General features: G+C 51.4%; 1 protein-coding gene across 1 annotated transcript in view; it reads left to right on the top strand.

The window, feature by feature from the left end:
- The window catches only part of CELF3 (CUGBP Elav-like family member 3), a 68917-nt gene extending 44917 nt beyond the window's left edge, over window positions 1-24000 (top strand). The window contains exons 3-13 of the mRNA XM_063146046.1: window positions 4868-4916; window positions 5488-5616; window positions 7766-7845; window positions 8467-8610; window positions 9785-9926; window positions 11102-11251; window positions 12758-12823; window positions 13466-13577; window positions 15650-15816; window positions 16313-16455; window positions 23915-24000. Coding sequence (XP_063002116.1) covers window positions 4868-4916; window positions 5488-5616; window positions 7766-7845; window positions 8467-8610; window positions 9785-9926; window positions 11102-11251; window positions 12758-12823; window positions 13466-13577; window positions 15650-15816; window positions 16313-16440 — 1167 coding nt within the window. The 3' untranslated portion in view covers window positions 16441-16455; window positions 23915-24000. The remainder of the gene's footprint in view (window positions 1-4867; window positions 4917-5487; window positions 5617-7765; window positions 7846-8466; window positions 8611-9784; window positions 9927-11101; window positions 11252-12757; window positions 12824-13465; window positions 13578-15649; window positions 15817-16312; window positions 16456-23914) is intronic.
- Window positions 24001-24351: the final 351 nt, after the last annotated feature.

The raw sequence follows: 24351 nt of genomic DNA, 5'->3' as shown, positions 1-24351 counted from the left end.
TAAGTATTTGAAGAGTGTGATCATGTCTCCCCTCAATCTTCTCTTCTCCAGGCTAAACATGCCCAGTTCTTTCAGTCTCTCTTCATAGGGCTTTGTTTCCAGACCCTTGATCATCCTGGTTGCCCTCCTCTGAACACGCTCCAGCTTGTCTGTGTCCTTCTTGAAGTGTGGTGCCCAGAACTGGATGCGATTTATTCATGTCTTCCCTTGTGTGGTGCCATCCGTGTGCATGGCCAGTACAATGCACGAGCAGACAGGTCCCTGCCCCGGGGGTGCTTACAGTTTTAATAATCCAACATAAGGGGGAGTTGACGTAGGAATGGGTGGGATGTGGAGGCAGCGGTAAGCGGAGAGAAGTCTGTGCATTTATTTCAGTTCCATGTGCTTAGTGATATCATGGTTTGCCACATTGAAGAGCTTCCATAGGAAAGTGTACGCCAAAGTCTTTGCATACACAGAAATAAACGTAAATCCACAAGGCGGGCGTATAACCACACTCGGAGTCAGTATACTTCCACTCTATACAAGCAGCCCTGTCTTGTCTGGCATAAGCATGTGCAGCTCATTTCATTAGGGTGTACACTTTAAACGCCGTGACTGAAGCAGAGGAAGGAAAGCACACTTTCTTGACCTCCCCAGGTCCCAATTAGAGCAGTGGGGGGGGGGTAGGCAGGAAAGGAGGAGGGCCTTCTCCGCTGTGGCACCCCAGCTGTGGAACGAGCTCCCCAGAGGGGTCCGCCTGGCGCCTACACTGTATTCTTTTCATCGCCAGCTGAAGACCTTTTTATTTTCTCAGTATTTCAACACCTAATTTAACTTAAATTTAAATTTTGCTCTTTTAATTCTGTATTTTAATCCTATATCAATTTCTGCTGTGCGGTTTTTATCCCGGTTGTGCTTTTTGTATTGTATTTTGTATTTGGGTTTTTAGGTTATTGGTTGTTTTATCATGTTCCTCGTGGTTTTAATTATTGTGAACCGCCCAGAGAGCCTCGGCTATTGGGCGGTATAAAAATGTAATAAATGAATAAATAAAATAAAATAATAGTTCCCCCAGGGATGCTGTGGTGGCCGCACTTTCCCGTCCTTCTTAAAAGCCCCAATTCCAGCAGTAAAGGGTGCGAGAAAGCAGAAAAAGCAGAGGTGGTCCTGGGAAATTAGGGCGTGCCTGGGCACACCCTGCGTGCATGCCTATATTGTCTGGTTAGAGTTTCCATCTATTTACTCTCATCCAATCCATGAAGAAACCTCAGGCATTCATTCACAGAGGAGTCTGCCACAGCTGACGATGATCAGCCGTGCAAAACACGCCGTAGCTGCTCACTTGCCTTACTGTTCATGCTCCTTCATCGACAGGCATGTATCCTAGAGACCAGATGCCGTGAGCCACCCATCCTGAGATTTTAACATCTAGCCCCTCTCTGGGGGAGGAAGGGCAACTTTGAAGAACGACACTGCGAGCGACGCAGGTTTAACCATGTATTCGTGACCCACTCCCCAAGGTCCGGAAGTAGTAGTGGTGAAGTACAAGAAACAGAGGGCCGGGATCTCTTCTTGATCCTCCCAGAGTGCAGGATACGGAATCATGGGCGTAAGTTACAGGAAGTGCGAAAAGAAGGAAAACTCCGTAGGGGAGTAAAAAATAAGCCAAAGGCAAGGGCGGAACCAAGGAATCTTCTAACATAATATTATTAGTAAAAGGTTTATTAAAGCGCTAGGTGCCTATGCGTTTCGAACGTGGTTGTGTTCTTCCTCAGGGCTTTATAACGTTATTGTAGAAGATTCCTTGGTTCCGCGCTTGCCTTTGGCAAGTTACAGGAAGCCAGATTCCGGCTGGACATCAGGAAAAACTTCCAAATGTCAGGAAAAACTTCCAGACTGTTAGAGCGGTACGACAATGGGGCCAATTACCTAGGGAGGTGGTGGTCTCTCCCACACTAGAGGCCTTCAAGAGGCAGCTGGACAACCATCTGTCAGGGATGCTTGAAGGGGGATTCCTGCATTGAGCAGGGGGTTAGAATATGGCAAAAACTGAACTGCTTATTTTTCCTCTTAAACCTTCTCCTCACCTCTCATTCTCTCTTACTGTCAACGATGTCACGCTTACTCCGGTCAAGGAAGCTCGTAGTCTTGGCTTTATATTTGATTCCTCGCTCTCCTTTATTCCTCATATCAAGGCAGTAGCTAAATCCTGTCGTTTCTTCCTGTATAATATTGCCAAGATTCGACCATTTTTGTCTGTCTCTTCTGCCAAGACTCTCGTTCACGCACTGGTTATCTCTCGGCTGGACTACTGCAACCTTCTTCTCTCTGGCCTTCCTTCTTCTCACATCAGTCCATTGGTTTCTGTCCACCACTCTGCCGCTAAGATCATCTTCTTGGCCCGCCGCTCTGACCATGTCACTCCACTTCTGAAATCTCTTCATTGGCTTCCAATTCACTCCAGAATCCAATATAAACTTCTCCTGTTGACCTTCAAAGCTTTTCACGGTCTAGCTCCTGCCTATCTCTCCTCTCTCATCTCACACTATTGCCCCGCTCGTGCTCTCCGCTCCTCTGATGCCATGCTTCTCGCCTGCCCAAGGACCTCTACTTCCCTTACTCGGCTTCGTCCTTTTTCTTCTGCTGCCCCTTACGCCTGGAACGCTCTTCCAGAACACTTGAGAACTACCAACTCAATCACAGCTTTTTAAACTCAGCTAAAAACTTTTCTTTTCCCTATAGCTTTTAAATATTGAGTTTGTTCTGACTCTATACTGTTAGCTTCACCCTACCCGGTGCCTGTTTGCATTCTCTTTCCCTCCTTATTGTTTACTACAACTTTATTAGATTGTAAGCCTATGCGGCAGGGTCTTGCTATTTACTGTGTAATCTGTACAGCACCATGTACATTGATGGTGCTATATAAATAAATAATAATAATAACTTGATGGCCTTACAGGTCCCTTCCAACTCTACTGTTTTATGATTCTATGAAAATCAGGAGAAATGGTGCCGCTGAGGATGGTGTGCTCCAAACCTTCCAATGCAGACGTTAAAAAGCAGGGGTGACCCAATAGAAGGATCAGTTCTTCGCCAAATCATGTCTCCTCTTTTCCCCCGTTCCATTGGCGTCCGGACATTTCAAGGGCCTTGTCCACACCCTCAAAGGTTCCTTGCTTTTAATATGATTACAAATGCTTTTGCAGCTGCCCGCTGAGATAATCTCACTCTTTCTAATCCTGCTAGCAAGAGAGAGAGCGTTTTCCGTGGGGCCTTCACCTTGCTGCAGCTAACTGGGGCTTTGGGGGAAACGTGTGTGTACGTGTGAGAGAAATGGATGCTCACGGCTTCATTTGTGAAATGCTAAATTTTGAACGTGTTGGGAGTTCGAGCAAGATTTCAGTATAACCACATCCTTCTGAATGTCTAATCCCGGATACTTAGGGACGCTGGTTGGTCTTACTTATCTATTAAGAAAGTATTTCTCTGCATGTGCTCAGAGGAACGCTAGATTAAGCTTAATGGTGATAAATCAGGGAGACTATCCCAGAAGAAGAACGCCCCAGCCCTTGCCTTTATAGTATAAATAGACTGTTTAATGGAACCTTAATTGGAGAAACTTCTGGAATTCTTGTTTGAATTTGGGCCTGGATTTTGGAGTCCTGGATTACCTGCTCATTTCCAAAGTGGAACAGATGCATGGGGAGACCTCCCATCTTTTAAAATATCCTGAATCTTCTTTCAAAATCCTCTGCATGCAGTTTGCACCAGTTTTTCAGTTCCTCCGTGCCTTTCCCCCTCTGCATCACCAACGCATGTGCCTGTGTTGATAAAACACTGCATTAAAAAAGAGCCAGTGTGGTGTAGTGGCTAAAGTGTTGGACTGGGACCCGGGAGATCCGGGTTCGAGTCCTCCCTCGGCCACGGAAACCCACTGGGTGACTTTGGGCCGGTCGCAAACTCTCAACCCAACCCTACCTCACAGGGTTGTTGTTGTGAGGATAAAATGGAGAGGAGGAGGATTATGTATGCCACCTTGGAGGGAAAAAGGCAGGATATAAATGTAATAATAAGTAAATAAATAATTTTTAAAAAGCAAGTTTGCCGGAAACCTATGCTAGATGGCACCACGGTTCTTTTCGTGCCGTGTTTTACCAATGCAAAGGAAAACATTATTTGGTTTTTGGCGATCCACGCACCTGCGCATGCCTCCTTTATCCAATAGAAGAGCACAAGCCATTCGCTGGGCTCCTAGTTCAAAAACTGGTTCGGGAGACGATTTAAGAAAGAACAGCAGCGGTATTTTCATTGGTTTTGTTTTTAGCCTTGTTTTGATGCAAACGCTGCTGTTGGGCACTTCAAACGTTTTATTTCAATGGTCTTGTATTTTATTCTCCTAGATTGGGAGCACTGGGTCTTTTTTGGTCCATGGGCCAAATTCCCTTTTGGGAAGGCTTTCATGGGTGGGGACACAGAAAACAGAAAAGGGGTGAGCCAAAATACAAAAAATACCATCATGTTTCAGCTTAAAGCTCTCTCTGCCAGTGACAAATCCTCAGGAGAAGCGTTTCCATCTTTTAGAATGGCGGGAGGGGGTGGGCGGGGCGATCAGAGAAAAGAGGGCGGAGTCAGGGAAGGGGGTGGGGGCATCCGGGGAGTTCTGGAACCCCTGTTCCTGAGCTGCTGAAATTTCAAAAGGTTTTTTTTCTGCCTGTTTTAAGTTCTGAGAACTACACACACCCTAGTGTCCCAGTGCTTCCGACGAAAAGAGATTCAATTTGCCAATTAATCTGGGCCACCTCGAAATGTTTTCTAATAGATGATCCGTTTCCGCCACTAAACACAACAGCCCCGTTACCGACCTGCGTCTCCTTTTTACTTCCAGATGAACCGGCCAATCCAGGTGAAACCGGCGGACAGCGAAAGCAGAGGAGGTACGGTCATCTCAGTATTCAGGGCATGTGGTACAGTCCAGGCACAGGGGGGTGGTACCACCTCATTTGTGGTGAGCCAGTGTGGCATAGCGGCTAAAGTGTTGGACTGGGAGTTGGGAGATCTGGGTTCTAGTCCCCCCCTCCCCCAGAAACCCACTGGGTGACTTTGGGCCAGTCACAGACTCTCAGCCCAACCTACCTCACAGGGTTGTTGTTGTGAGGATAACATGGAGAGGAGGAGGATTATGTATGCCGCCTTGGGTTCCTTGGAGGAAAAAAGGCAGGATGTAAATGCAATAATAATTTGTTGTTTGTGAGAAATGGACTTCAAATTCTGGACGGGTTTGGCTTCCCTTAAAAAGGTTTCCCACCTACATCCGCCGCTCCGTTTCTTTTAGCAATTGCTTCCCAAGTTCTTTTTTTAAGTAAAACTGGAACATTTTAAAAGATGAATTCTCCAGAAATATGATAGTTTGAAGCCGGCAAGGTCTACGGTGCAGGGAAGGCGTTTGGCAGGCTAGAATTGGCCCGGCCGTCCTTTCTCTGAGCAACTGCATCTCCCCTTCTCCAGAAGACAGGAAGCTGTTTGTGGGAATGCTGGGTAAACAGCAAACGGACGAGGACGTCCGGAAAATGTTCGAGCCCTTTGGGAACATTGACGAATGCACGGTACTCCGCGGTCCTGACGGCACAAGCAAAGGTGAGCAGAAATGGCCGGTCGTCCTTTCACCCACCTGCCTCGCTCATCATCCCAGAGAGTTGCTATTTTGCAAAATGCCTTACGACACCCCAGGGAATGCTGGTCTGCAATGAAAAGGAGAAAGCACCAATTCAGGCGAAGAAAGGTAGAGAGACGTTCTCCCACCCTAGAGGCCTTCAAGAGGCAGCTGGACAACCATCTGTCAGGGATGCTTTAGGGTGGATTCCTGCATTGAGCAAGGGGTTGGACTGGATGGCCTTAGAGGCCCCTTCCAACTCTACTATTCTATGATTCTATGATTGCTATGAAAAGTGTGTATCTTTAATGACGAATCTAAAAAGCTCAACGTTTCGGATATACGATCCTTCTTCAGGAGCTATGAAAGATAAAATATGTACCATGATAGAACAATAAAATAACACTCATATTGAGTAATGCACTTCACAGAATTTTTTTTTGTTCTTTGTTTTTTAAGATTATCAGAATTAGATTACTCAGTTATTCAGGTCAAAATATTCTGATAATCTTAAACAACAAAGAACAACAAATTCTGTGAAGTGCATTATTCAATATGGGTGTTGTTTTATTATTCTATCATGGTACATATTTTATCTTTCATAGCTCCTGAAGAAGGATTGCATATCCGAAACGTTGAGCTTTTTAGATTCGTCATTAAAGATACACACTTTTCATAGCACCATAGAATCATAGAACAGTAGAGTTGGAAGGGGCCTCTAAGGCCATTCAGTCCAACCCCCTGCTCAAAAATTCTGTGAAGTGCATTACTCAATATGGGTGTTGTTTTATTGTTCTATCGTGGTACATATTTTATCTTTCATAGCTCCTGAAGAAGGATTGCATATCCGAAACGTTGAGCTTTTTAGATTCGTCATTAAAGATACACACTTTTCATAGCACCGGAGAATGTCTCTCTCCCTTTCTTAACCACAGGGAGAACCATTATATAAACAAATTTAGGACACCTACTGACGTAGTTAAAAAAAAAAAAGACTCAAAGAACACTGGTGACTTCTTGTTATGTGTAGAATGCAGATGACAGGCAAGCAGAAAAGAAAATGGTCCCCTGTCTTCCCTGCTTTCCAGAGGTTGTCCACCTTTGTCGTTTTTAAAGCTCTGCATATACGCTTTTTAAAGTTAGAAGTCCATTTATCCAGTTGTTTTGTTTTTGTTTCGTAAAAAAAATCTCACTCCCTTTTGAAATAGTTGAAAGCCTGCACCACAGGGAGTGGGAGATGGTTTCGCGACGTCACCAGTCTGGGCCAATCGGTGCTATGCACAGCCGCCTTTCTGCTACATAGGCGCAGAACCGGTTTGCCCTGAGCTCAGTCCGGGAGAGACGGCGGCGTGCTTGAACAAAATGAATGCCTGCAATGGGCTCAGGACTTAAGTGCTATCTGCATGCCCTGTTGAGAAAATAAAAGGGGTGGAGATTGACAGCTGGGCACGCCCTGCGTGTAATTCACCCTGGCGTAATTGGTTTGGCATCAAGCCTTCCAATAGCTGTGGAGATCTGTGGGGTTAATAGCGAAGCCGAGCTGCACATTCAGCAGAATGTCAGAATCGCAGAAGAGTAGAGTTGGCAGGGGCCTCTAAGGCCATCAAGTCCAACCCAGTGCAGTAATCCACCCTGTCTTTCTAGAGCTGTCTCTTTTCCAACTGCAGGCAGGGAAATCCCATTTTTAAAAGCTCCTACAACTAAACAACACACACACACACCAGAAAATCCTCCCTGCCTGTAGAAATCTAGCACACAAAGGGGGCAAGGCTAACTTCTACCTTTCTCGGGCCCTGTTCAGAAGACACCTTAAGCCACGGTTTTACCCACAGTGAATAAGGCAAAAAGCCTTATTCAGTGTGGTTAAAGCCATGGTTTAAGGTGTCTTCTGAACAGGGCCTCTGAGTTGAGCTAGATTTCTGCATGCAGGGAAGGGAGTTGAATGAGGAAGGTTTTTTTTTTAAAAAAGTCAATTTCCCAGTATGAAAGTGGTGGCAGTCTAATCGCGGCTGATTTTGCTGAACATGTGCCCGACTCCGAGCAGCCGAGAACGCCCGCCCGCTTGGACCACAGAAGGTCCGCGGTGTGGCCTGTCTGAGTCCTTCATCCTTTCTTGCCCGTCTCCTTCGCCAGGCTGTGCCTTTGTGAAGTTCCAAACGCACGCAGAAGCGCAGGCGGCCATCAACACCTTGCACGGAAGCCGCACCTTGCCGGTGAGAACCCCTCGACTGGGGATGTTCCCCTTGCTGGTGGAGGGAAGGGGCGGGGGGAGCAGAAAACACAACTTTTGCCTTCCATCACTCCATTAATTTTTAGGCTCTTAAAAAAAGCGGGGACACACGCTCCCATGGGCTCTGCTGCCCCCCTGTGGACAAGGCTGTCCATTGCACCTTTCCACAAGCTTATTCCGGGGGTGCGGAACCTTAGGCTGGCGAGGTCCCCAGAAGGCCCACGCCTCCTGCTCCGTTTCATCCAACCACCAATCGTTTTGGTGCCGGTTTCCCTCTCCGTTCTAAAAGACCCAGAGGCCTCTCGGAAAGCTTCGTTCCCGGCGGGAAGACCTTCCCGCTAGAAAATTCTGCCCACCCCGGAGAGCGTCACCAAAACAGAACTGGGCCTTTGCACCCCTGGTTCTGTTTCCCGCCCCCCACGGCTCTGTTTTGGAACCGACGCTTTGCCACCGATTCCGAAACGATCTGGAATTCGGAGCGAGCTGGGGCGGGGGCGAGTTGAAGCTTCAGCAAGGCGCCCGTTCAGGTCCTTCGTTTTCCTCCTCGCTCTCCTGAATCTCTGCTCTCCCCCCCCTCCCGCACACCCCCCCACCCCACTTGCAGGGCGCTTCCTCCAGCCTCGTGGTGAAATTCGCGGACACGGAGAAGGAGCGGGGTCTCCGGCGCATGCAGCAAGTGGCCAACCAGTTGGGCATGTTCAGCCCCATTGCGCTGCAGTTTGGGGCCTACAGCGCCTACACCCAAGCAGTAAGAAGCTCAGCATCGGTTGCGGGAGGCGGGGTTGGTTGTGTTTGGAGCGGAGGTGTGCGCAGCTCGTCTCATTAGGGTGTGCATCTTAAAGGCCCCAATTGGAGCAGTTGCGGGGCAGAAAAGCATGCTTCCCAGGGCCTCCAGAAAGTGCGTAGCTCCCCCGGGGATGCTCATGGTGGCCGCACTTTCCTGTCCTCCTTAAGAGTCCCAATTCAAGCGGTGGGGGGAGTGCGGGACAGCGGAAGTGGCCCCGGGAAATTAGGGTGTGCCTGGGCACACCCGGCACACCCTATGCGCACGCCTATGGTTTGGAGCGGGGCTGTGCGGCTGGCTGGCAGAGGAGCCATGCGGGAGGGCGTGCGCACATACGCACACAAACACACAACGTTTGAGGCATTTTGTGCTGCGATTGCACTATTAGTTTTTATTCCTCTTACCCTTGTATTTTAATTGTTCTGTTTGTTTCGTGACCCGCCCAGAGATCCTGCGTTGTGGGATAGCGTTGTGAGTTTTGTCAGCGAGCAGAAATATGGACTCTTGTGAAGCCCCATAATTCTGCTCGCTGACAAACGCCCCACAGATGGCTGTGCGGCTCCAGCTGATCAATAAATCCTATAATCCTCTCAAACGGCAGTTTGAGCAGCTGATGTAGGTCTGGAGTGTACCACTCCGAAGAGCCGGCAAACGTGCTCCCAGAATGGACGAGTGCGGCGTGCCGTGCTCCCGGAACGCAACGTCCCTTCGTATTGAGAGCGGGAAACGACCATCCCTGCTCATAGAAAACTAGCATCTCAAGAGGCTAGAAGCCTTCAGCCTGCGGTGCTAATCTTCTACGTGCAGTGAATTTGTTTCCTTCTTCCTGTAAGCTCCCGGTACAGTCTAGACGCCGTCCGCCTTGTTGGGAGGACAAAGCCTGAGGTGTGAGGGTTCCTCGTGAGACGCTGCACCTCTGGCCCACTTGCCGGTTCTTCACACGGGCAGGGAACATACAGCTCTGTGCTGTATGTCCGCTTTAACGCTAGCTTAACTGTAATAGCTTCCCCGCGAACGATCCTGGAAACCGAAGACGATGCCAAGGACTCCGGGAACAGGACAGGGCTGGTATTTCTGATGGGGTTGTAGCGGCAGACCCCTGGGGGATTAACGATGTGTCTCCCCCCACCACCTCCAGCTAATGCAGCAACAGGCGGCTCTCGTTGCCGCGCACTCCGCCTACCTCAACCCCATGGCAACGATGGCCGCCGTCCAGATGCAGCAGATGGCCACTATCAACCCCAACGGCCTCATCGCCACCCCCATCACACCTTCCTCAGGTAAGCCTGACAAAGGATGGATGGGGAGGCGGGGGGGGGGGGCAGGGGAGTCTGTGTCGTTATCCCGGGTCAGCAGTGCAACACGGTAACCCAGCCTTGGATTGAACCAATTGCCTGGTCGCCTGGGGCGAGTGGAAATTCCACCCAGGCGGTTTAGCAGAGGAGCAGTTTCGTTGTTAGCCACGGGGGGGGGGGGAGGAAAGACAGCCATGGAAGAGAGACTACACCTTCTCCGCCAATCCACTTGGTTTTTCTCCTCCAAGTCTGTCAAGAGGTTCGAATCCTGCATTTCCATGCGGGCCATCTGGAAGGGGCTTCCATTAGCCTCGCGGCAGGCTAGTAGCTTTTGTAAGCTTGTGTCCAAGCGACCGGTCCGTGCGCGTTTTCTAGAAAGGTCCACCACCCGCAAGAGCGGGCGTGGGAGTCTTGGCATCCCTCATTCCCGAAAATGTTCCGGGTTTGGGCCCTAACTTCTCATAAAGATGCTATCGAAAAGAGAAGGGAAAAACCAGGACTTTCGGGAGTGCTTCCCAGGGTGCTTTCAGAGAGAACTACATGTAGTAACGCTACCGTAGTGCAGCTGTGTGACCAAATCCAGTTTCTGTCCCTGGACTACATCTCCCATCAGCCCTCACCAATGGCTAGGTCTGATGGGAGTTGCAATCCACCAACATCAGCAGGCCCATTTTACGCTATCCTCCCAAGTTTTGTGGGCGAAAGCGACTGAATTTAGCTTCGTTGCACCAGCTGCTGCTATTCAAACTACCACGAATTGTGGAAAGTCTCCGTCCCCTTGCCCAAAATTACCCACTATAAATTACGCGAAGTTTGGCGTCGTTTTTCACCTTTATTCCCAATTGCAGAATCCTGTTTTCTGCAGGATCTGAACCCTGATTGAGCAGGCAATACTGACATCCCAGGCCATAGGGAAGAGTAAAAAATTGGAGTTTATCTCATTTTGGAAAACGCAGGCGGAAGAATTGACCACAGGCGGGGACGAGTGAGCCCCTAAACCTCTCCACGGCTAACCCTGCAGAGATTATTCCAGATTTTCGTAGCGCTCCAGATAGCGTAAGCGATGCCGTCCTACAACGTAAGGAGTTTGAAGAGTGTAAAAAACAGGGCTGCTTGAGTGAGTGAATGGATGCCACTTATCTGCCGTCTTTCCCCCACAGGTACCAGCACGCCACCCGCCATCACCGCCACACCTGTGTCCGCCATCCCGGCCACCCTCAGCGTCAATGGCTACAGCCCCGTCCCCACGCAGAGCACGGGGCAGCCAACCTCGGAGGCCATCTACACGAACGGTGTCCACCCGTACCCAGGTATGTTGCGTTGCGGTTAACGCCCCAAACTGTATTCCTCCCCCACCCACCCCGCACACACTCCAAGCTCTGGGCACATTGTAGGAGCTGAGAAACTACTGTGGGCACCACCGTGGAGGATGTGGCTAGTCACATCGTGGCTGCTCCCTGGCCCACCCCCATCTTCTTCCGTTCACACAGACCTTTCCCCTTTGCTCTCTCGTCCTGTCCGCCCTACTTCTTTCTCTGCCAACCTCTTCCCTCACTGTTTCTCTTCTTTCCCTGCCTTTAGCCTTCTCCTTTCTGTCCCTTTCTGAACCCCAATCTAAGCTCTCCGGTGGCATCAATGAAATTGCTTTCTGGGCTCAATTAAAAGGGTTGGTTTTAACCTTTAAAACCCTCAATTGCTGAGGATCTGGCTATCCAAGGGGCCGGCTATCCCACTATGAACCTACTCACTTACTAAGAACAGCAGGAGAGACCCTTTGGAAGGCAAACTCACACTCAGAGAAGCCCACTTGGAAAGGGCTTTCTCCTGCATCATTCCCAAACTCTGGAATGAAATTCCTTCGGAATTGCAAGCGAGTCCCCAGGTCTCTGCCTCCAGGAGAGGGTGGTCAGGACGACACCTTCTTAACTGGGCTTTTCAAATTGCCATGGTTTTACAAGTTCTTATTAATGTTATATTGTATTTGTGTATGTTATTTTATTTCCTAAACTTTGTGTAAAACTGCCTTGTTCAAGAAGGCACTAGAGAACTACAAATGATGACGACGTCTGGGTTGTGACCCTGCAATGCTGGGCCAGTCTACGATTCTGTGCAATGTACTTCTCTGAGTGTTTCTTTGCTTGATGTATATCCCACCCTTCCTCACAAAGACCCTAAGAAAACGCTCCTTGCTCACTTCCGCTCTGACGAGATTAGATCTATTTATTCACGGAGACCAGGTGTGTTGGTGACTATCAACCACGTAGAAACTCCCATCTTTTGAAACGCTCGGTTTCTGAACACCCAAAGGGTGATTTGTGCGTTGCGTTGATCTACGGTTCACATTTGTGCAACCCTACTCAGGGTGGCACGAGACATCGGGTTTTTTTTTACAAAATCACTATGATGTAGTAAATAACGTAAAGAGTATAAAGTAATGTAACAGGGGTTAAAGCACATCAGGTTCAGAGATCTCGCAGCTGGCATACAGATGAAACAGAAGTGAACCTATCGTGCGTTCATTTTCATGCCCCGCGCATGGGCTTCCCAGCCGCGCTGGGCCTTTGGGCCTCATCCAGCCGGAGTCTTGTGGCACACAGAGGCCGTCTACCGCTGAGTAGGGCCTGCTGAGGCCGCAGAAAGGAGGAAGGCTGTTGCTCCTTGCTTGCGGGCTTCCCGGAGGCATCCGGCTGACCCCTTTCGGAAACAGGACACTAGGCTAGGCGGAGTGGGGTGGGGGGTGTTGAGCAAAAGGCAAAGCTGTGGTTATCATCACATCAGTGTGTTTGTTACGTGTGCTGTTCCCCCCTATGCCACAGCACAGAGCCCAGCAGCCCCCGTGGACCCATTGCAACAGGCGTATGCCGGGATGCAACACTATACAGGTACGTCAGGGTGGCGGGAACGGGGTCTGTAGGAGGCTGGGCTGGCACACCTTCTGGCCTGCGCCCCTTTGGCTAAGTCACAGCAGCCAGAACGTTTTTTTTCTTGCCAAGGCCCCATTGCTTGGGCAACCCCAGAGGTCTGGTCTTGTGCTACGGCGGCACCATTGCCTGGTCTTCCCTCTGTGCCCTAAGCCCCGTGGCCTAGGCAATGCTACAGGCCTGGTCTTCCCTTCGTAGCCTAGGCCCCATTGCCTGGGCACCGCTACAGGCCTGGTCTTCCCTCCATGGCCTAGGCCCCATTACCTGGGCACCGCTACAGGCCTGGTCTTCCCTCCATGGCCTAGGCCCCATTACCTGGGCACCGCTACAGGCCTGGTCTTCCCTCCATGGCCTAGGCCCCATTACCTGGGCACCGCTACAGGCCTGGTCTTCCCTTCGTAGCCTAGGCCCCATTACCTGGGTACCACTACAGGCCTGGTCTTCCCTCCATGGCCTAGGCCCCATTACCTGGGCACCGCTACAGGCCTGGTCTTCCCTCCATGGCCTAGGCCCCATTACCTGGGCACCGCTACAGGCCTGGTCTTCCCTCCATGGCCTAGGCCCCGTCACTTGCCCCTCACCCTGTACCGCTTCCTTCCACAGCTGCCTACCCCGCGGCCTACGGCCTGGTCAGCCCAGCCTTCCCACAACAGCCAGCCACTATCATCACTCAACAGGCTCCACCACAACAGCAGCAGCAGCAGCGGGAAGGTAGGTTGGGCCGGGCAGCGACGCTGGGTTACGTTCGGCTTCAACGGTGCTGCCCCTCCATGCTTGGTGGGCGAGTCCCAGGTGTTGGCAGGCTCAGGGGAATGGCCAGGTTGAAGCTGCAAAAAGGTGCATTTTAATTTGTTCTCACATCCATCTCAACGTTACCCAACCTGACACCCTGCAGATGTGTTGGGACTACAACCCCCAGCATTCCCTAGCCTGGCTGGGGTGGTGCTGGGAGTTCCAGGCCCAACACACCTGCCGGGCGCCACGTTGGGGAATGCCGCTCCAGGACACGCAGTGTTTGCTCCGTCTTCTGGCTCCTTTGAGTTTAGACCCGCTGCGATCAGCGGGACTTAAAACAGTCGTGATCAACTTCAGTCCCATCGATTTCAGTGGGTCAACTCTCGAAGTATTGATTAGGGTCGCAAAGAATGGAAACGAGAGTTAACCGTGTCTGGCCGAGAGCGTTTTGCAAAAAGGGAGCTGTGGTTGCCGTTTTATTTCATTTACAATAATACTGTTTGCATTTCAGAGCAAAGCGCTCACAAATCAGTTAACGTAGCAAAATAAAACGTGAAACAACAAAGTCACATTTGAAAGATAATCCTTTAGAACACCAGTTTAAAACATTTTGCAAGACAGCAGGACGTTTAAACGTTTTTAAAACCAGCACCGCTACAGGTCGCTAAAACGGTCCTCAGGTTAGGTCAAGGTGGCAATGAGCGCAAGGCGGTTTTATTTGGGGGTCCTAAACATTTGCACACACACAGTTCACCCTGACCCAGGGGGCAGGTGGGCCTGAGAAATTGACTAAAGGTACAAATATATGCATGTTTAGTCAGAAAAAAAGTCCTACAACTTCTGTTCTGGCTGGTCAAAGCTGGGAGCTGTAGGACTTTTTCCCCCCGTCTAAACATGCATAGGATTGTGCCCGAAAGCTTACCTAGCAAACCTCACACCAACACTGGTCTCTCTAATTCAATCCAAAACTCCCACCCACTACATCGCTCTTTGCAAACGAACCCCCATGGGGCCACATCCTCTCACTCCCATTAGCTATGGGGCTGGCTAGGCAAGAGCAATAAGGAAGGGAGGAGTCGAGACGTCATGGATACTGGCCAATCTGATCATCTAGTGCCCCTTAGTAGCTAGGCGATGGTTGGCCAAATGGTGCACTCAGCCTGAGTAGGGTCCAGTCTGGGCCAGGTCACTGCCTCCAAGCCAGGATTCAAATGATCTCCATCAGGTTATGTAGCTTAAGCCGCTCAGCTGTCCTGGGACGGCCGTTGTGTTTGACCTAAAGCACAATTCGAAGGGGAAAATTAGGCCTTATTACAAAGCGCTGAACGTAAAATAAAGTAGGTCAACAGTTTACAAAAAATACAATAAATGCGATAATCCTAATGGAAGACCTTACCTGAATCTGATAATAGGAACTGAAATTAAAACCCCATACAAATATGTACTGGCCGTGAACACGCTGTACCTCAGGAACAACCAGCCCACCCTTCGATTCAAAAAGAAAGGTTTTGAACGCCTCCAAGTTCTTGGTTCACCGCAGTGGCAGGGGGACTGAATTCCACAGCTGAGGGACAAGGTCCTGGGATGCCCGATACCGGGACACCACGACCCGTGAGGTGGGACGGGTCAGGAGGGCCTGACCCGTGGGTCTGGTGGGTAAACTGGGTAGAGCTAACAGGACCTTAAAGGCCGGGGCCAAGACCTTAAACGGGCTCAAGTTAAAGGAAGCCAGATTCCGGCTGGACATCAGGAAAAACTTCCTGACTGTTAGAGCAGTGCGACGGTGGAACCAGTTACCTAGGGAGGTTGTGGGCTCTCCCACACTAGAGGCCTTCAAGAGGCAGCTGGACAAGCATCTGTCGGGGATGCTTTAGGGTGGATTCCTGCATTGAGCAGGGGGTTGGACTCGATGGCCTTGTAGGCCCCTTCCAACTCTGCTATTCTATGAATCTATGAAACCGGCCCTTCAATGGGAGCCAACGCAAGGCCTTACGATGGGTCTAGAACAGTCCCAGCACATTCTCAGCCAATGTCTTTCTCTCCCCCCCGTCCCACAACTTGCCGTTCTTTTCCAGGTCCCGAAGGCTGTAACATCTTCATCTACCACCTGCCCCAGGAGTTCACGGACTCCGAAATCTTGCAGATGTTCCTCCCGTTCGGGAATGTCATCTCCGCCAAAGTCTTTGTGGACCGGGCCACCAATCAAAGCAAATGTTTCGGTACGGAGAGCCAACTGGGGAGAGGAGGGATTGTGCGCTAGCGCAGTCCTGGGTGACGGGCCACCCCAAATTGGGGGTGTGTGTGTTTTGAAACGTACGGGGCCGTTATGGAGTAGTTGGCATCAGTTTCCATGGGGCCGAAGCGGGGGCGCTAAGAATGAGCCCAAGACTTGGGTGCCCAAACTGGCAACCCAGGTGAGAGATCACTCCAAGGGGCCGAGCCGAAAAGCTCCCAACTTCTAATCATAACGAATTCCACCTATCCCGTGGGTTTCATTCTGGGGTCACAGGGAGCAAAACTTCCCCTCAAAATCTTATCTGCGTCCCCCTCTGGCTTGTGAGGTTCTCCGCATAAGGACTAGGAACTTAACTTTTCGTTAAAAACGAAACAACAAATTCCTCGACGAGACACGGCTCGCCGCGTACCGGTCTGCTGCGGGGTCTCAGCGGGCGCTCGTCCTCCCCGCCCTCCTTCTCCGTCTCTCTCCCCGCTCAGGATTCGTAAGTTTCGACAATCCCACCAGCGCTCAGGCTGCCATCCAGGCCATGAACGGCTTCCAGATTGGGATGAAGCGTCTCAAGGTGCAGCTGAAGCGGCCCAAAGACGCCAACCGGCCGTACTGAACCGCCGCCCATCAGGTGGGTGCCTTTGCCTGTTCCATCGCCGTGGCGCAGCCCAATCAGAGCACAGATGAGGCGCGTGGAAGCCGTGTTGCTGGGGAGGAAGTTGTAAAATTTGAAATTAAGACCATCAGAAGAGCCCTGCTGGATCAGACCGAGGGTCCGTCTAGTCCAGGACTCCGTTCACACAGGGGGCAACCAGGCTGTGTGCACCAGTTGCTGGGGAACATGGGCGGGAGGGTGCTGTTGCACCATGTCCTGCTTTGATGGTCCCTAGTCGACAGCTGGTTGGCCACCGTGTGAACAGAGTGCTGGACTAGATGGACCCTGGGTCTGATCCATCCTCAGGGCTCTTCCGATGTTGGCCACGGACCCTAGTTCTTCATCAGGTCTGCCCCATTCCCGCAAAATACATTTCTGAGCCGGTTGTGAAGGTCTGAAGGGGAAACTGCAGCTTGAAATTGCCTTCTCCGCTCGACACTAAAAGAAAACCAAAGCAAACAGCTTCCTGATGAAGCGCGTCTTTCCGGCTTGAGGGACATTTTGACCTCAAGTATTGAGGCAAACCCGACCCTTCACCCCACCCCCACCTGCGGTCCCCAAACAGCCCCAGAGAACGAAAAGTCAGATTCTTTAAATCCCTTCTCTCTTCCTCGTCTGCCCTAATTGCTGCAGGGCCCTGCTATCAAGTTTGAGAAACGCGGTGAAATTTCACCAAAACGTCAAACTGGAGATTGCCCATTGCCAGAGCAGGAAAACATCTCACTCCATAGCAGACCACATTTTCTTGCTGGGTTTCCGCGCCCCCCCCCCCCCCACCGGAGCTAATTTTTAAAAGGTGCAGGGAGGATTTTTTAATTGACTTTTTTTAGCCTGATGCTAGTTGGGCCGCAGTGATTTGCCTGCCCTGCGTTAGCAAGAAACGGTCCGAGTTAATATCTAGAATAAGGTTGTGCAAATACCACTATCAGGTAGTGGTCGATGGCACTCCGTCCGGCCTTTAGCTGAGAAGCAGCAGTGGCTATAGAAGCCGTCCTTTCCTTAAAAGGCTTCCAGACTGGGACATTTCTGAAGCCGCAGCCTGGGGTTGATACGTCAGAACGAGTCACAAGGATCAGGTTCTACCAATGTGTTTTAAAACTTTCAGCTTCCTCATTTAAACAGCATTGGTTCCCCCTACACACACACACACAATTTTATATAGTCATTCTATATCAATGCTGACGTTGAGAAACCGAAATGGAAATTTTTCCATTCCCGCCTGTTTGCTTAAAGGAAATACGCTGCACAAATTCATTCTTTTGAGTTAAAAACTTGGTTCGGGCTCGAATTCTGGGGATGGACAGAATTCACTGTTAACCATTAAGGGTGGGTGGGGGAGACTGAGCTACTGCTCAATCTTGCGTTTAGAGATCTCAGTACATTTCTCAGTTCAGTTCAATAGGAAATGATTCTTTCTTAGGACTGAATTGCATCGTGCCGCCTCTATCCTCAAGAATTCGAGAGAAGAAACACCGCTGGGGTGGGAGAGGAGGCAGTGGCAAAACAGGAGAAATGCAGCGTTTCAGAAATGAAAAGAACTTTTCACTCACCTTCAAAACGCTTAGCAGATGGGCAACGCTTTGGTTTTCCAATGCCGAAGTAGGGGGGCCATGAGACGCAGCTTGATCCAGAGTCCCCAGGGGTGGGTGGGAGGCAGATCTCTTGAGTGAACGCCCCCCCCTTCTCTCCAACGGCACAGCTGACTGGGCCCGGAGGACGCGCGTCTCGATAAACCATCTCTCTGGGTCTCTCCAAAGTAGCAGAACCGGAAAGGGGGAACCCAAATATTTCGATTTCTTCCCCCACCCTTGCAAACACACACACAGGCCTAAAGACAATCAGGCGGTCCCAGCACCCCAATTTCACTGCAGAGGCTTCGCGGAGCCTCGCATGAAGCGAGGGGTGTAAGGGGGGGAGGGGGGAGAGAGAAAAGGCCCCATGAGTGTCCATACGTGGCATGACAACATGTCCCATGTTTTCTTCTGATTAATCGTCTTGTATGTGTGTCTCTGTGCGTGTGTGTGTGTTTCCCACCTACTATAGTTTGAAACGAAATCCCTCCTGGCATGAATTGTTTAAAAAAAATATTTGGACTTTGTTTTCAATGTGTGTGGGGGGGGTTTGAGATGGGGGGCAGGGGTCCCTAGGTTTGAATTCCGATAAAATACGATTTTGTACATTAAAGAGACGGACTTTGCCATGTTCCCACGTGTGGCGGAGTTCTCCCCTGCAAAGTTTTGCTCCCTGGACGAGAGCCTAGAATCCTAGAATTGGGAAGCTGGAAGGGACCACCAGGGTCATCTTGTCCAGCCCTGCAGGAAAAACAGTTCAACCCCCCGTGAGAGGTGGAAGCCCAGCCTCTTCTTAAAACCCTCCAGCGGTGGAGAACCCACAACCTCCGTAGGTCGACTGCTTACCGTCAGCAAGTTTCCCCCTTATATTTAGTCGAAATCTAGGTAGCTGTAACTTCATACCCATTCTTTCGGGTCCTAATTTCTGCGGCCGTGGAAAATCGTTTCATTCAGGCATCCCTGCTCCTGCTGCATCAGCTGTAGCCCATTGGAGGAGATCCCTGTGGCCCGAACAGACAGGGAAGGCAAAACTAAGTACAGTTCACCAGCCAGAAAACATTTCAAAATTGGGTTCTTCCCCCCACCTGCCAGGGCTTAACAGCACATGGTTGAGTTTCAAACTGCCGAGACGCATTTAGATAGGTAAGGGCTAGCAATCAGTCTAGCAGAGGACTAACGTTCCTCATAAGGCTGCATGACCATCTATCTAAAGACAAGCCCAACCCTACAGAGACATTCGCTGATTAGTTCTACGTTTGCATCCTGTTCCTCACACACACACACTCCTTTTAAAGGTCTACCACTAGTCCATGCCACAGCGAGTAAGTTGAGGACTCTGTGTGTGTGTGTGTGGTTAAACCAAGAAAAAATAATCCCAATTCCACAAGCAGTAACTTGTAGCCATGACAGGCCCCACTTAGCATGAGGAGGGGTGTGCAGAAGTGGAGACCTTCCCTCCACCCCTGCCACCCAGAGCTTGCCCGGACTGGGAGTCATCGGTGAGGATTCTCATACGTTGCCCACCCCTGCCAGATGTGAATTGTACAAAAAGAGATTCACGGATCTCTGGCTGAGGATGGAACATTTATCTAAGCCGTTTGAATCCCAGCCATCAGTCCCAGCGCTCTCGGGAACTCAAATGGTCGTACCCAAACCTTTGTATTCTCAGAACAACTCTTTGAGTTAAGTTAGGCTAAGAGAGAGAGAGAAAGTGGTGCTCCGAACCAGGGTCTCTAATTCAGCAGTCCGATCACCACCTCAGTGGCTCTGAAGTGCCAACCTAGGTATGACATACCGCTACCACTAGCCCCTCCTCCAGACCTGTTCCGGCTGGACATCAGGAAAAACTTCCTGACTGTTAGAGCAGTACGACAATGGAACCAGTGACCTAGGGAGGTTGTGGGCTTTCCCACACTAGAGACCTTCAAGAGGCAGCTGGACAACCACCTGTCAGGGATGCTTTAGGGCGGATTCCTGCATTGAGCAGGGGGTTGGACACGATGGCCTTAAGAGGCCCCTTCCAACTCTTTGATTCTATAGTGTTGCATGACCAAGGCACATAAGGACGCAGCCCCGGCACTTTTGATTTGCACGGACTCCTCTGCCAACCCAAATTCCCTGTTCCCTCTGAGCTGAGGTGCATTCCCCAGAGTAGGGGGTGGGTGGGTTATGACTGCGCCTATTCTGGGGTGGCTTAAACGCCTAGAACCGGTTGGTTGACACGGATCAATACAGCTTCCCGCAACGTTGGGGCTCCCGCGTTCAGGCTGAGACACAGCACTAGCACTCTTAACAGGTCCTACCGGGCAGTAGCAAAACATTTAGAGTCCCGTCCGTCCGTCCTGCCACACGTGCAGAGGCGTCCGTAGCCTGAAAAGCAACCAAGACGCACAGAAACAGAAGGTTAGAACAGGGCTGGTGCAGTACTGGTGAGGAAGTCATGAAAGAGGGTCTTTCTTACGGTGCCTCCCCCCCCACCCCCCCAGAACCAATTCAAACAACAAGTCCTGAAAAGCTCAACGCTGCCAAAAATGCAAGACCAAGGTCAAAAGTTCTCCTGTCTTGTCTCTTTCAATGTGCAAGTCAGCGGTATTGTTTCCTTTGAATAAATGTCTTTTTATTTGATTTTTACCCTTGTCTTGCCGAAACGCTAAAATGCAAAGGGGGTGGGTGGGGTGGAAAGAAGATTTTTATATTATTATTATTATTATTATTATTATTATTACTATTTTAAAACAAATAAACCACACGAAAACGGTAAAGCAACCAAACCTCCCATTTTCTTTCTCTGCTGCTCGAAACCACGCCCACCTCCCTCCCTCCCTCGGCAGGGTTCCAATCATATCTTGAGACGACTCTGTTGCTAAGCAACCCTTCGCTGTCGCGGGAGACCTAGCTCCGCCCCCCCTTGTAAGTTGCATCCTTATGGAATGAACCAAAAAAAAATCAAAAAAAAAAAATCAAAAAAAAAAAGTGGTTGTATTCTTTATTATTATTATTCTTATTATTATTATTTTTGGAAAGACAAACAAAACGTCATGTGATCCGAGTTGCACTCTTTTTGCATGACGTCTGCGTGAATTAGCATTTACTGGATGTGCCGTGAGTTTTTCTGGAACGTAGTTTTCGTTTGGTGAAGTGCCCCCCCCACCCCACCCTCCACGTCCCCCCGCACGCACAGACGCAGACGCGCACGCACAGACGCAGACGCGCACGCACAGACGCCCCAGCCTCCGTCGCTTCCCCGACGAAACGATGGGTTGCCTTGAGCTTCCCACCTTTCACGGCTCCAACTGACCCATTTGACACACTGCTTTCCCCCATCCTGACCCCCACCCCACCCCGTCTCCGTTCAGACCCCTTTAAACCCACCGTTGTCGCTGTACCGCTGTGGGCCGTTCTTCTCTGTGTGTGTGTATGTGCGTTGTTTTTATGATTTTCTTGCCTGTGCTGTGTTTGCTCGTCTGTACGGTTTTATTTCTCAAGACGCGTTGGCTGGTGGCGCTAGGCGGCTGCTTTGTGTTCGGTGTGCGAATGTCAAACTTCTCATTGGCTTTCCCACTCATTGGCTTTGCCGCATGGGGATGGGGGTCATGGGTCCTTCCTGAGGCTGCCTACACAGTGCTTTCGCCCTCGATGTCACCTGTCCAGCTAAGCCGAAATTTAAAGACGCACGTCCACATAAGCGCAGCCGCGATGCTCTAAGCTCACTCACCTCCAGGCTTAACGCCACAAATCCACACACGCGCAAAAGGGTCTTAAATTGGTCTCCAGGAAGGTTTCTACCACCACACTTGAGAGGGGCTTTGGAAATCAAGTTTCAGACCTACGGAAGGACCGCCCGAGAATACCGCTCTGCAATAATGACGCGGGGGGCCGTTGAGAATTCTCTTGGGACAACCATAACGGAGGTCACTGTGACGGGGCGCCGGCAAGGAGGGCAGTCTTGAAAGCGAAGACCGGCCCGGGCTTGGCTTGGCTACAAGGGGCACGGCGCAAGGAATCTGAACCCTCACCCGTTGGGAAAGGGAGGCAGTCGGGAGGCAGAGCAAGCCGTTGGCCACGGGCTCAGAATTCACTGCCCGCTAGCACCGGCTTTTCATGGTTTATAGCGGACATGGGCAGGTGCGCGCCCCATTCGAACCATCTCCAGCGGGCAGCCGTATGGATCCGCTGAAGCAAAAGCAACGGGGTTTAGTCTTTAAAGGGGGCGAGAGGCCCTTCGTTGTTTTAATCCACACGACTTCCCTGAAACCCAGGACCTTGGGGGGTTGGGCACGTCCCGACGCGCCCCCACAGTGCCGTTCTCAAACCTTGGAAACGGTGCAAGCGACCGGCCACCTTAACGTTGCGTCTCCCCGTTCGCCTGACGGCAACACAAAACCTGGCCCAGGAAATGGCTCAAGTGGAAGGTCCCCCCTCTCCTGTGGCAAAGCGGAGCCCCCAAACCTCCTCCGCCCAAGCCTCCAACCCTGTGCTCCTGGCAAACGCCCCTGCCTCTTCCTTCACCTCTTCCCGCCCCCACCTGACTGCACGCCTCCCTGGCCCCAATCCCGTCCTCTCCCTGTCCTGTGCATGGACCCCCCTTTCCCTCCACCTCACCTTCCGGCAGCCTGTCCGGTGCCCCCCGTCACCGCCATCCGCTGCCGGAGATTCCCGGCGCTCGGTCTCCGCCATAGCCGCCGAGGGAATGGCCCACGTGCCGCTGTGCCGCCTGGCCTGCGAGCTCTTCTGTAAACGGGAATTCAAAGCTTCCGAAGGCCTCCCCTTTCCGTCTCCTCTCTTTCTTTCTTTCTTTCTGTCGTCGTCACTGTTGTCGTTGTGGGTTCTCTCCCGTGTTTTGCTTTCTTTCCGTTGTCGTCGTTGGTACGTGCGTGTGTCTGTATTTCTAGTCGCTGAACAGCGTCGTGGGGCCCTGTGGAGGTCAGGCGGCCTCAACCATGGACTCCACAGGGCGGTTCTTGAGGGAGGGGGGGGCGAGGGTTAGTTCTCATCATTTTCAACAAGAATCTACAATAAAACGGGTCGTTTTCTGCTTCCGCCCAACACGGAGCCCCCCCCCTTCCCATTAAGGCAATATTTCCCAAACTTTTCTGACGTCTAACAGATGATCCTAGCAGCACTCTTTTCGGTTTTAAAACGGAGCGAAGAAATCGAAAAATTTCTTTTCGAAATTTCATCCCAAAATAAGGCTACAGTTAGGGTCCGGACAGAGCTCAGAGGGAGAGGTCGGAGTCCTCCCCAAGCGCAGTTTACAGGGACCGTTAGAAACACACGAGCCGTTCCCCTTCCACCTCGCCTCCCCCCAGGCCCTATCGGGTCAGGTGAAAGATCCCTGTCCCCCCTCCGCCCTGCCCCCCACCGCCCTTCTTGATGTCAAGCGAAATACCGGTAAGTCCCATCGAGGGGTCCCTCCGTTGCCCTTGGAGAGGCGGCAGAAGGAGCTCCTCGCATGGTCCTAAGCGGTTGCTGGAACCCCAGAGGCCTGGCTGCTGGAATCCTGGGTCACTGTCCCCCCCAAAAAACAGAAGAGGAGGGAAGGCAGTGCATGCTTGGGGGGGGCGCAGGCTGGGGCGGAACATCTGGAACCCGCTCCCGCCCGACCCCTCGCCCTGTGCCGATCAGTCCCCCCCGTTCGCCGCCGACAGCCTGTATGAGGGTCACCTCCTCGCTCAAGTTGGGCAGGAGGCAGGAGCGGGGATGGGGCCTACTCTAGGGACCAATCCTGAACCCAGGATTCCAGCCCAAGCTAGTCTCTGCATGGCCAAGGCTACCCAGCACCTCCCAGTGGGGAAAGGTCCAGTTGGAAAAGAAAGAGGCTTAATATATTTGTGTTCTGTTTTTTCCTCCCCTCTTTCTTTTAGGCCTGGAGCTCAATGGAGGAGCAAACCCCCCCCAGCCCCCCAAAATCTCTTGCCCTCCTCCCCTGCCCCGTTTCCTTCTCCCTCCTCGTAGATCATAGAAAGCTGCTCGCTTCCCGGAGCCCGAGGTCCCCCCCCCGGCTCTTCTCGCTGGCTCGGACCGGAAAGACCCCCCCCCAGCTCAGCTGCACCTTCTTCAAGGACGGATTCAGCCAGACAGCCCCCTCCGCCCCGGCCAAGAAGCACCGCGTTGCGGGGCCGGGAGTTGCCAAGCGACGCACCCAACCCAAGAAAACACCTGCAGCGGCGGAAGCTGGAAGGCGGGGAGGCGGATCCCCTTCGGACACCGCGTTCTCGGAAGGAGGGACTCCGGATTCCCCCCCCCCCCCCGGATCCAGATGGAAACGCGAACCCCTTCCAGGTCCTCGTCTCGCCCCTTT

This window comes from Elgaria multicarinata, chromosome 21 (assembly GCF_023053635.1).
Source record: "Elgaria multicarinata webbii isolate HBS135686 ecotype San Diego chromosome 21, rElgMul1.1.pri, whole genome shotgun sequence".
Taxonomy (NCBI): Eukaryota; Metazoa; Chordata; class Lepidosauria; order Squamata; family Anguidae; genus Elgaria; species Elgaria multicarinata.
The sequence above is the reverse complement of the archived record's forward strand: the minus strand, read 5'-3'. Positions and strand labels throughout refer to the sequence as shown.